Source organism: Conger conger, chromosome 9 (assembly GCF_963514075.1).
Source record: "Conger conger chromosome 9, fConCon1.1, whole genome shotgun sequence".
NCBI classification, from domain to species: Eukaryota; Metazoa; Chordata; class Actinopteri; order Anguilliformes; family Congridae; genus Conger; species Conger conger.
The window spans coordinates 9,656,998-9,669,890 of record NC_083768.1 but is presented as its reverse complement, the minus strand read 5'-3'; the positions used below and the strand labels follow the sequence as shown (position 1 = coordinate 9,669,890).

Here is a 12,893-nt window from a genome sequence, read left to right as displayed (position 1 = left end):
CACTTTGGTTGCTGTCATTTAATTGCAATTTCACGAGCGTTATAGAAAAACAGTTAACGGGACTCCGTAACTGTGACAAATACATATTTCCTATGCTGAAAGTGCCGCACAGCTTTACATAGCGAGGGGATTATGTATATTTATGTATCTTAATGGAGTAATTTGTTCAGCGGTCTTTTGGATGCGTGTTCATTGATGGCTTGTTTCTTTCAAGCTCATAAGGAATGCGAAGGCCTGATTTCATGCTTTGCCTGGGAATGCCTTAAACTAATATTCTACAAGACCTTAATACCAGTATAATATCCACTGGAATCCCTTTAAATACCACTTAAATACACCATATGATGAGGTTTCCTTTACCAGACAAAAGGATAATGTTGGTACATATTTTAATATAATGTAGCAGGGAGAGGTTCAAAGCAGTGATGTTAAAATGTACAATAACAATTTCATCCAGGCTATTCTTAGGGAATGTACACGTCACGGGTTAGACCGTGGCATTCATGATCTATACGGAAACATTCTGTATACACTCATCGAGCACTTCATTAGGTATTTATTAGACTTCTACTGCTGTAGCCTACTTAGAGTTATATTGTGTGCTCTTCTGCATACCACTATTGTAATGTGTGGTTATTTGCGTTACTGTCACCTTCCTGTCAGCTTTGACCAGTCAGGCCATTCTCCTCTGCCATCTCTCATTAACAAGGCGTTTCTGTCTGCAGAACTGCTGCTTACTGGATTTTATTTATTTTTTGTTTTTTTGGCACCGTTCTTTGCAAACTACAGAAAAAGTGTGAAAATCCCAGGAGATCAGTAGTTTCTGAGATACTCAAACCACACTGTCTGCCACCAACAATCATTCCACAGTCAAAGTCACTTAGATCACATTTTTTTCCCATTCTGATGGTTGATGTGATGATGATTAACTGACACTCCTGACCCGTATCTACATGATTGTATGCATTGCACTGCTGTCACACAATTGGCTGATTAGATTACCGCATAAATAAGCAGGTGTAATAAAGTAAAAATGTTCCTAATAAAGTGCTCGGTGAGTGTAGCAGCATCTGCATATTACTGTACAAAATCTAATACAAATCACTTTTGATAAGCAAATATTACATGTACCTGCAAGTCTGCACTCTTTTCACCATGTCTGAGAATATGTCTTAACAAAATTTGAAGGATGTGATGATCTGTCTCTGCACTCATTCTTGAAATAATCCTCTCTCCGTGTGGCACGGTTTATAAACCACAAAGAAAGCAGAGTGGGTCACAGATCACTCCACAGGCAAAGAAACTCATTGTGGTCTCGCCTTTAGAAAACTTTGAGTCTTTTGGAAACTTTTCCGACCTTCTCTTTTTATTTGTATCTGTTAAGGATTTTAAATTTACAAGAAGCTTGTCAACAAAGGCCTTTGAAAGGATGGAAAACTCAAGATCGAAAGCTTGACTCTTTGCGCATTTTCATCAATGCTCACACTAAGCCAAGTCTGGCAATGCTAACTTAAAATAAAAAAAGCCCCATGAAATAGTCTCCTTATCTACTTTCGAATGAAGTCTTCTAAATTACAGAACTAAAGGCTACCACACTTCTCTATGTTAGGACAGTTCAGTGGGTACGAGATGTGTCACTGCCCACTCGGTTCAATCCTCGGGTTTACTGCCAGATTGTTGTTTTAATTTCCCAGTAAACTAACTTTTATCTCCAATTAGATGTCTGCAATAGGTGATAATTGTGAGGTAAAGTTTTGTTCAGCGTTTAAAAGCGGAGCCCAAGGTTCCCTGTGAACTTCCTGCTGGTATCCCACAGCGCATCTGTGTTTTCAAATTTTAATTCCACCTTAGCCTCGTTTCCACTTGCGCATTATATTTTCAGGTTTGTATTCTTAATTAATTTTCGTAGTTGTTCTTGTTGTTGTTTTTGTTGTTGCGGTCATTGTTTTTTTTTCTGCATGAGGAAATACACTTCCTGAAATTCCGTTAACATTTAATTTCAGGAACATTTCGCGGACATCCTCGCGACTGCTATTTACTGTTATTGGCGCTCGCGCTCCTAGCGTTTAACAGAGTACGTTTTAAACGCCGTGGCGGTGTGAAATTATTTTCGGATGTGGAACGTCTTAATTTTTAATTCTGTTCCGTCTGTCGGTGCCCTCCTCCTTGTTCGCTCTTGTTATGTTCTCTGCTGTGGCTCCTGCCTGCAAGCGTTCCCACGGGGGAAACGCCAGCATTGCTTCAGCACGGTCGGTTCATTTTCCACATCACGACTCTCATCATCAAGTAGGTCTGGTAAGATTACATTACAACATGATTTTTACAGCACTACGTAGAATAGCATCTGCTCTCCTGAAAGTGACCAATCATCAGTGCTGTGTCTGATACAGGGGACCATGACAGCTTCCTTGCACATCTTGAGCATGGCGCTGGCATTCAGGCTACCGCTGTAAAATGGATTACTTCCTACTTGAACAAGAGAACATTTTAAGTCAACATTGGAAGTTTTTCATCCTCCACAGCTTACTCCACCTTACTTGTGGGGTGCCCCAAGGGTCTTTTTTAGGTCCAATCCTTTTTTTCCCTGTATCTGCTCCACCTGGGTTCTATCACTAAAAAGTATAACATTTCTCTCCACTGCTATGCAGGCGATACCCTTTGTCTTCCATTGAAGCCTAGCAACAATAGCTTTCTGAAGTCCCTGTTTGTTTGTATGTAAGAGGTCAAAAGCTGGATGGCAAAATATGTTCTCAAGCTTGAGCTTTTTTTTTTAGTGTTATCCTTGGCCATCTAGGAAAACTTTCATCATTTACCTAGTAATATGGCAAACATTGTGGTGTGATTTTTCATTCTGCCCATTAAGATGTAGTATTTACCAGCTATGGTTTTGAGAAAGTCATCCATGCCGTCATATAGTCCCACATTGATTATTGTAATTCTCTGTACATGAGTGTCGCTCATCCCTATCTACCCTGCAGTTAGTTCAGAATGCCGCTGCTAAGTTTTTTCGCTTCCCATTACTAGTTCTCAGTTAGGTTTAAAGTTGGTTTTAAGGTTTTATTATTTATTTTTGTAGCTCTGCATTGGTTCCCTCATCCTTACATCACAGACCTCCTGTGCGTCTCTGTAACTTGTATCTCCTGATCAGATGATTTGACAGCCCAAAGGGTGATCGTGCCTTTGCTGTTGCTGCTCCAAAGCTGAGGAGTAGTTTATCTCTTTCTGTTAGGTCTGCCCCTACTATCAAATTGACCTTTGGCCTTTGAACCCAGTTGAGATTTCCACCTTCCACCCATTGCCTTTGTGTAATGTTTTGTATGTGTTTTCATTTGTTGAAGTTGTACAGCATGTCAATGTCAGTTGTTTTTAAATGTGCTGTTCACTTTACATTACTTTAAGGGCATTTGGCAGACACTCTTATCCAGAGCGACGTACAGTTGATTAGACTACGCAGGAGACAGTCCTCCCCTGGAGCAATGCAGGGTTCATACATGACCGGGATCCGCAAAGTCGGTGGTTCGATCCCTGGTGTAGCCACAATAAGATCAACACAGCTCTTGCTCCCTTGAGCAAGACCCTTAACCCCGTATTGCTCCAGGACGATTGTCTCCTGCTTAGTCTAATCAACTGTTAGTTGCTTTGGATAAAAGCATCAGCCGAATAACATGTAATGTAATCCATTTGAATAACGTTAGAATACAGCTACTCAGTTAACTATAGATATACGTGTTCCTTTCTTCAATTAAGAATATAATAAAAGTACAACAAAAAAAAAGTGGGACTCCACAGGAGCAAACAACAAGCTTGCACATCATGGGGCACTGTCATAATAAGCAGATCCAAATTATTATCATTTTCAGTTTGTTTGTCACATCCCTGAATGTTTGAATACTTGACCAATAATGAGGTGCGAGGTGGAATTTCAGCAGCTCTGTGGTCAAGTTTGATTAAAAATTGTGAGAGGGTGTGGGTGAGAATTTTCTAGACGCCGTCTGCGAGTTTGTTTTCCGTATGACGAAAGCAGCATTAGTGCAGTGCGCAAACGTTTTAATTGGAGTCAGTGACAGTGTGACCGGGTTCTGTGCAGCAAGACACCGTGTTGTTGCTGATGGAGTGGATCTATCAAAACTGCCTTTAACAGCCATTCAGGGCAACGGCAATCAGGCCTAACCTAGGCAGGACCGTGTAACTCCTAATCAAGGAACTCAATCCCAAAGGAAGAGGTTAATAGAGTCTCTGACATTTAATGAGTTTTCACTGGACTGCTGCTCAAGAACTGCTTTGTCCTTAAGCCGCAGTCAGGCAGGTACTTGTAGTTTTTGTATTTCTGAAGTGTTTATTGTTAATCCTCAAAAGCAGGGCTGCCCAAAACTGTTCCTGGAGGTCTACTGTCCTGTAGGGCTTCACTCCAGCCCTAAGAAAGCACACCTCAGTCAAGAGCTAGAGCAGGGCTGCCCCACCCTGTTCCTGGAGATCTACCATCCTGTAGGTTTTCACTCCGACCCTAACAAAGCACACCTCATTCAACAGAGAGAGATCTTCTTGAGGTGTGCCAAATTCGGGTTGAGATGAAAACACACAGGATGGTAGGTCTCCAGGAACAGGGCTGGGTAGCCCTGCTCCAATTGTTCAATTTCTGTCCAATATCATAACCTTCAAGTTCATTTAGCTCAGCCAAAATGGATAGATTGGTAAGAAATTGTAGTCGTTGACAGTATTTTCAGACCTCTGTTAAAGGGGAAAGGTTGGAGCCATGGTGGCGCAACAGGCTAGTCTTTGCAGCAGCCTTGCGGTTGCAGTTTGTTGCTGTTGCACACCGAGGACCGTGGTTCGATTCCCGGTCCTGCCAAAAGCCAAGTTTGGCCAGCTCTTGTGGAGCGGCATAATTAGCTCGCTGCTCCAGACGGAGGGACTTGGCAGCGTTAGTAGATTGGCGCACATTAAAGCACCTTTGGCGCCTCAGAATCACGGTCACGAGCATGAGACGAGACGGCTTGAAGAAGGCGTGTCACTCCTTCTTCGGGCCGCCAAGGGACGGGGTGTGAGCAGTGTATCTAACACTAACTCTAATTGGATTAGATGGGGTACAATTGGCTACCAAATTGGGAGAAAAAGGGAAAAAGAAATGTATAAAAGAAAATTTAAAAAAGGGGGGGAAGGGTTATTTCTGCTCCCGTGTATACTGTGTGTGTCACCACCCAGGTGCGGCCGGGGGCCAGCGAGGCTTCCTGGGGTGCATCCGTGCCCTGCGGATGAACGGGGTGACCCTGGACCTGGAGGAGAGGGCGAAGGTGACGCCGGGGGTGAAGCCGGGCTGCTCGGGGCACTGCACCAGCTACGGCATGTACTGCCGCAACGGGGGAAAGTGCGTGGAGAAGTACAACGGCTACTCGTGCGACTGCCTCTCCACGGCCTACGACGGGCCCTTCTGCACTAAGGGTGAGCACTGACAGTGAGCACTAAGAGTGAGCACTAAGGCTGACTTCAGCACTAAGGGTGAGCACTAAGGCTGACTTCTGCACTAAGGGTGAGTGTTAAGGCTGACTTCGCCCCGAGAAAGTGTCCTACGCCCTTTTGCACTAAGGGTGAGTGTTAAGGCTGACTTCTGCGCTAAGGGTGAGCACTAAGGCTGACTTTGCCCACAAAGTGTCCTATGCCCTTCTGCACTAAGGGTGAGTGTTAAGGCTGACTTCTGCACTAAGGGTGAGCACTAAGGCTGACTTTGCCCACAAAGTGTCCTACGCCCTTCTGCGCTAAGGGTGAGTGTTAAGGCTGACTTCTGCACTAAGGGTGAGTACTAAGGCTGACTTCGCACACAAAGTGTCCTACGCCCTTCTGCACTAAGGGTGAGCGTTAAGGCTGACTTCTGCACTAAGGGTGAGCGTTAAGGCTGACCTTGCCCACAAAGTGTCTTATGCCCTTCTGCACTAAGGGTGAGCGTTAAGGCTGACTTCGCCCACAAAGTGTCCTACGCCCTTCTGCACCAAGGGTAGGCATTAAGGCTGACTTCACCCACAAAGTGTCTTACGCCCTTCTGCACTAAGGGTGAGCGTTAAGGCTGACCTTGCCCACAAAGTGTCCTACACCCTTCTGCACTAAGGGTGAGCGTTAAGGCTGACCTTGCCCACAAAGTGTCCTACGCCCTTCTGCACTAAGGGTGAGCGTTAAGGCTGACTTCGCCCACAAAGTGTCCTACGCCCTTCTGCACCAAGGGTAGGCATTAAGGCTGACTTCACCCACAAAGTGTCTTACGCCCCTCTGCACTAAGGGTGAGTGTTAAGGCTGACTTCGCCCACAAAGTGTCCTACACCCTTCTGCACTAAGGGTGAGCATTAAGGCTCGCTTTGCCCACAAAGTGTCCTACGCCCTTCTGCACCAAGGGTAGGCATTAAGGCTGACTTCACCCACAAAGTGTCTTACGCCCTTCTGCACTAAGGGTGAGCGTTAAGGCTGACCTTGCCCACAAAGTGTCCTACACCGACTGCCTCTCCACGGCCTACGACGGGCCCTTCTGCACTAAGGGTGAGCACTGACAGTGAGCACTAAGAGTGAGCACTAAGGCTGACTTCAGCACTAAGGGTGAGCACTAAGGCTGACTTCTGCACTAAGGGTGAGTGTTAAGGCTGACTTCGCCCCGAGAAAGTGTCCTACGCCCTTTTGCACTAAGGGTGAGTGTTAAGGCTGACTTCTGCGCTAAGGGTGAGCACTAAGGCTGACTTTGCCCACAAAGTGTCCTATGCCCTTCTGCACTAAGGGTGAGTGTTAAGGCTGACTTCTGCACTAAGGGTGAGTACTAAGGCTGACTTCGCACACAAAGTGTCCTACGCCCTTCTGCACTAAGGGTGAGCGTTAAGGCTGACTTCTGCACTAAGGGTGAGCGTTAAGGCTGACCTTGCCCACAAAGTGTCTTATGCCCTTCTGCACTAAGGGTGAGCGTTAAGGCTGACTTCGCCCACAAAGTGTCCTACGCCCTTCTGCACCAAGGGTAGGCATTAAGGCTGACTTCACCCACAAAGTGTCTTACGCCCTTCTGCACTAAGGGTGAGCGTTAAGGCTGACCTTGCCCACAAAGTGTCCTACACCCTTCTGCACTAAGGGTGAGCGTTAAGGCTGACCTTGCCCACAAAGTGTCCTACGCCCTTCTGCACTAAGGGTGAGCGTTAAGGCTGACTTCGCCCACAAAGTGTCCTACGCCCTTCTGCACCAAGGGTAGGCATTAAGGCTGACTTCACCCACAAAGTGTCTTACGCCCTTCTGCACTAAGGGTGAGCGTTAAGGCTGACCTTGCCCACAAAGTGTCCTACACCCTTCTGCACTAAGGGTGAGCGTTAAGGCTGACCTTGCCCACAAAGTGTCCTACGCCCTCCTGCACCAAGGGTAGGCATTAAGGCTGACTTCACCCACAAAGTGTCTTACGCCCCTCTGCACTAAGGGTGAGTGTTAAGGCTGACCTTGCCCACAATGTGTCTTATGCCCTTCTGCACTAAGGGTGAGTGTTAAGGCTGACTTCGCCCACAAAGTGTCCTACACCCTTCTGCACTAAGGGTGAGCATTAAGGCTCGCTTTGCCCACAAAGTGTCCTACGCCCTTCTGCACCAAGGGTAGGCATTAAGGCTGACTTCACCCACAAAGTGTCTTACGCCCTTCTGCACTAAGGGTGAGCGTTAAGGCTGACCTTGCCCACAAAGTGTCCTACACCCTTCTGCACTAAGGGTGAGTGTTAAGGCTGACTTCTGCACTAAGGATGAGCATTAAGGCTGGCTTTGCCCACAAAGTGTCCTACGCCCTTCTGCACTAAGGGTGAGCGTTAAGGCTGACTTCGCCCACAAAGTGTCCTACGCCCTTCTGCACCAAGGGTAGGCATTAAGGCTGACTTCACCCACAAAGTGTCTTACGCCCTTCTGCACTAAGGGTGAGCGTTAAGGCTGACCTTGCCCACAAAGTGTCCTACACCCTTCTGCACTAAGGGTGAGCGTTAAGGCTGACCTTGCCCACAAAGTGTCCTACGCCCTCCTGCACCAAGGGTAGGCATTAAGGCTGACTTCACCCACAAAGTGTCTTACGCCCCTCTGCACTAAGGGTGAGTGTTAAGGCTGACCTTGCCCACAATGTGTCTTATGCCCTTCTGCACTAAGGGTGAGTGTTAAGGCTGACTTCGCCCACAAAGTGTCCTACACCCTTCTGCACTAAGGGTGAGCATTAAGGCTCGCTTTGCCCACAAAGTGTCCTACGCCCTTCTGCACCAAGGGTAGGCATTAAGGCTGACTTCACCCACAAAGTGTCTTACGCCCTTCTGCACTAAGGGTGAGCGTTAAGGCTGACCTTGCCCACAAAGTGTCCTACACCCTTCTGCACTAAGGGTGAGTGTTAAGGCTGACTTCTGCACTAAGGATGAGCATTAAGGCTGGCTTTGCCCACAAAGTGTCCTACGCCCTTCTGCACTAAGGGTGAGCGTTAAGGCTGACCTTGCCCACAAAGTGTCCTACGCCCTTCTGCACCAAGGGTAGGCATTAAGGCTGACTTCACCCACAAAGTGTCTTACGCCCCTCTGCACTAAGGGTGAGTGTTAAGGCTGACCTTGCCCACAAAGTGTCTTATGCCCTTCTGCACTAAGGGTGAGTGTTAAGGCTGACTTCGCCCACAAAGTGTCCTACACCCTTCTGCACTAAGGGTGAGCGTTATGGCTGACTTCGCCCACAAAGTGTCGTACGCCCTTCTGCACTAAGGGTGAGCGTGAAGGCTGATTTATGTCTACAAACCCGTCCATTTCACTAGCTAGCTATGTGGCTAAACAAAAACGTCTTCCTTCATAAAAACAAGTGGCCTTGGTAAAGTAGTGTAATCGCCATGGCAACCTTTTTGTCTTTGTTTCGGTCGGCCACTCACAGCTGCCCGGCGCTTCTGACTGGCGTCTGCGGCCGCAGGCACAGGCCACCCCGTCGCTGAAGCACATAAGTGTCGGCTTGACGTCAAAAACCGTCAAATTTGCGCCGCCGTTTGTCCGCGGAGACACTCCCGAGGTCAGCGAGGCATAAATTAGCCGCCAGTCTGCCGGTCACGGACGCCGCGGATCAATACCGCCGCCTTTCTCCGCTCGGCCCTCTGGCCACAGCGCTCCCACTTATTCTGTGGTAAACAGCTGCTCGATAAGACACCGCTCCGGCGTAAAGGAGCGATCGACGCGCCCCGTGTCCTGTCCCGTAGCACCGCGCTTTACAGTAAGTGGTGCTCTGATGGTGTAAGTGGTACCAGGCCTCCTGTGGTGACACAAGCCTACCACGGAGGAGACCAAACGGGGATTTTCTCTGACATGAAAACCTGTCAAATTTTACTGTCACTAGAGATGCCGGGGAAAAGTGCCTCGCCTGTCTGTGAGCACACTGTCTTACCTGAACTGCAGAGTGAAATACACACACCGTCCTCACCGATTCCCACTGCAGACATGTCTCTGACTTTTTTGCAGTATTTTCTGCGCATGAAATGTACCTTGGAATATAAAGCACATCACATATGTGTGTGTGGCGTGTTTGCGTGCATGTGAGTGCATGCGAGTGTGTGTGTGCGTGCTGCATGTTTGTGTGTGTGCATGTGAGTGTGTGTGTGTGTGCATGGTGCATGTTTGTGTGTGTGCATGTTTGTGTGTGTGTGCATGTGAGTGTGTGTGTGTGTGCATGGTGCATGTGAGTGTGTGCATGTGAGTGTGTGTGTGAATGGTGCATGTTTGTGTGTGTGTGCATGGTGCATATGAGTGGGTGCATGTGAGTGTGTGTGCATGTGAGTGTGTGTGTGCATGTGAGTGTGCTTGTGAGTGTGTGTGTGTGTGCATGGTGCATGTTTGTGTGTGTGTGCATGTGAGTGTGTGTGTGTGTGCATGGTGCATGTTTGTGTGTGTGTGCATGTGAGTGTGTGTGTGCATGGTGCATGTGAGTGTGTGCATGTGTGTGTGTGTGTGTGTGTGTGTGTGTGTGCATGGTGCATGTTTGTGTGTGTGTGCATGGTGCATATGAGTGTGTTTATGTGTATGTGAGCATGCAGTAGCAGCATGGGTAGCCCTGTTGCTTAGCTACAGTTGGAAACACAGTCTTGGTCAGTTTTGGCCGCGCTGGTTTACTCTTTCCCCTGTGTTTGGCAGACGTGGGCGGGTTCTTCGAGGCGGGCACGGTCCTGAGGTACAGCTTCCTGCCTGAGGGGGGGGCGGCGGCGGCCGTGAAGGAGGCGAAGGGCCTGTCCCAGACTCCGCTCAGCGAGGCCAACCTGACGCGGGAGGAGGTGTCCCTCAGCTTCAGCACCTCCAGCGGCCCCGCCGTCCTGCTCTACGTCAGCTCCAGGACACAGGACTACCTGGCCATGGTGCTGCGGCAGGACGGTGAGGCGTTACATTACACTACACTACATTACATTATACTACATTACACTACACTACACTACATTACACTACATTACACTACACTACATTATACTACATTACACTACATTATACTACACTACATTACATTACACTACACTACACTACATTACGCTACATTATACGACACTACATTACACTACATTACACTACACTACATTACACTACACTACATTACACTACATTACACTACACTACATTACATTACACTACATTACACTACACTACACTACATTACACTACATTATACTACATTACACTACATTACACTACACTACACTACATTACACTACATTATACTACACTACATTACGCTACATTATACTACATTACACTACATTACACTACACTACACTACATTATACTACATTACACTACACTACACTACACTACATTACACTACATTACACTGCACTACACTACATTACACTACATTACACTACACTACATTACACTACACTGCATTACATTACACTACACTACACTACACTACACTACATTACATTACACTGCATTACATTACACTACATTACACTACACTACACTACATTGCACTACATTACACTACACTACACTACACTACATTACACTACATTACACTACACTGCATTACATTACACTACATTACACTACACTACACTACACTACACTACACTGCATTACACTACACTACATTACACTACATTACAAAGTATACATACATTCCATGAACATTCTTTTTTCTTTTTTCTTTTTTTCATTTCCTGGACGTTTTCACTATGTTAATATGATGTCATTGTGTACCGGTGGGCGTGAATCAAAATCGGAACCAATAGTGTCGAATGTCTGTCACTTACCTGTTCCTCTCCAATCAGTGCCCTTTCCTGCTACGGCACACAAACCTCCCCCTTCCTCTCACTCCATCAACCGGCTGCCATATTGCACCATGTCAATCAAATCGACGCAGTGCAGTGATTGGTTGGAATGAAAGCCTGCATACTCTGAGCCCTCTGTGGCTCTATTGTAAAAAAAAAAAAAATTACATTTCCGAGCCGGCGGCATGCATGGTGCAGTGGGTAGCACTGACGCCTCACAGCACGGAGGTCCTGGGTTCGAATCCCGGTCGGCCGGGGCCTCTCTGTGTGGAGTTTGCATGTTCTCCCCCTGTCTGCGTGGGTTTCCTCCGGGTACTCCGGTTTCCTCCCACAGTCCAAAGACATGCAGGTTAGGCTGATTGGAGAGTCTAAATTGCCCGTGTGTGAGTGTGTGTGTGTGTGAGTGTGTGTGTGTGTGTGTGTGTGTGTGTGTGTGTGTGTGTGAGTGTGTGAGTGTGTGAGTGCATGTGCCCTGCGATGGACTGGCGACCTGTCCAGGGTGTATTCCTGCCCTTCGCCCAATGTATGCTGGGATAGGCTCCAGCCCCCCTGTGACCCTGTTCAGGATAAGCGGGTTCAGATAACGGATGGATGGATGGATGGTTAAGGAAATATGTCCGCTCATGTCTCTCCCTGTTTGGAATCTCTTCCACAGTAATCACGTGCTGTGAGATTCAGAGGTCAAGGTCAATGATCCCCCTACTGTAGTTTAACTACACAAACATGCCCCCCCTGTCTCTGACTGCACCTCCCAAATGACCATGAATTGTTTCTTTGATATTTACGGTATGTAATCAAACTATTTAAATTTTCACTTCCTTGAAACATCCAACAAAACCAAAAAAAGCTTGATTATTCATCCCGTCCCATGAATTATTCAGCAGAAATAACTTTTGTTCTTTAAATTACTTTTTCGTTTGACAGATTTTACACAAACACTCACATTCACACTCAGAAATGACATTATGCTCAACGGGGTTGGGGCTTTTTAAATGTTTTGGTTTTATCTTTTTTTCAAGAGAACAATGTTTTTCATTAAAGAGAGAGCAAGAGGAATACGTGGCAGTTTTTCCTGTGACAGTCACTCTAGTTTCCTGCAAAGCCAAGGAGTTTTTTTCGCTGTTTTTCCGCTGAAGCTAATAACGTTTTAACAGCTGAACTGAGATAATGTTTATTACCCTGAACGTGCATAGTTTTCGGTTATATTTCCAATAGATGAGGAGTAGTGGGGAATGGATGATTATATTTTGGTCTGTTGTGCTGCTTACAAATGTAAATTGTCTGTATCCTGTTTCATAAAGCCATACACAGTATAATATATTTCATATGCTGATTCTGTTTAACACTGAACTATCATTTTAAAGATACATTTGTATCACATTGAATAGCAATAAAATTGGCATAATTGCGCCCACCATTCCATACTCGGCAACTAAAGCAATTTGATTAAAATGTACTAAATTATAACAGCATGTGACTTATTCTTGTATATGCTGCATCTTAGCATGTGTTTGGGTGTATGTACGTGTGTGCACTTGTATGAAAGAGGGGATGTGGCGTATTTGTGAGTGTGTGTGTGCATGTGCAAGTGTGTGTGTATGTGTGTGCGTGAGTGTATGTGTGCGTGCATGTGC

General features: G+C 46.5%; 1 protein-coding gene across 2 annotated transcripts in view; it reads left to right on the top strand.

The window, feature by feature from the left end:
- The window catches only part of LOC133136573 (contactin-associated protein-like 2), a 268,486-nt gene that overhangs the window by 238,518 nt on the left and 17,075 nt on the right, over window positions 1-12,893 (top strand). For both annotated transcript variants that reach the window (XM_061254190.1, XM_061254191.1), the window contains 2 exons: window positions 5,203-5,439; window positions 10,133-10,366. In XM_061254190.1, the coding sequence (XP_061110174.1) occupies window positions 5,203-5,439; window positions 10,133-10,366 (471 nt within the window). The remainder of the gene's footprint in view (window positions 1-5,202; window positions 5,440-10,132; window positions 10,367-12,893) is intronic.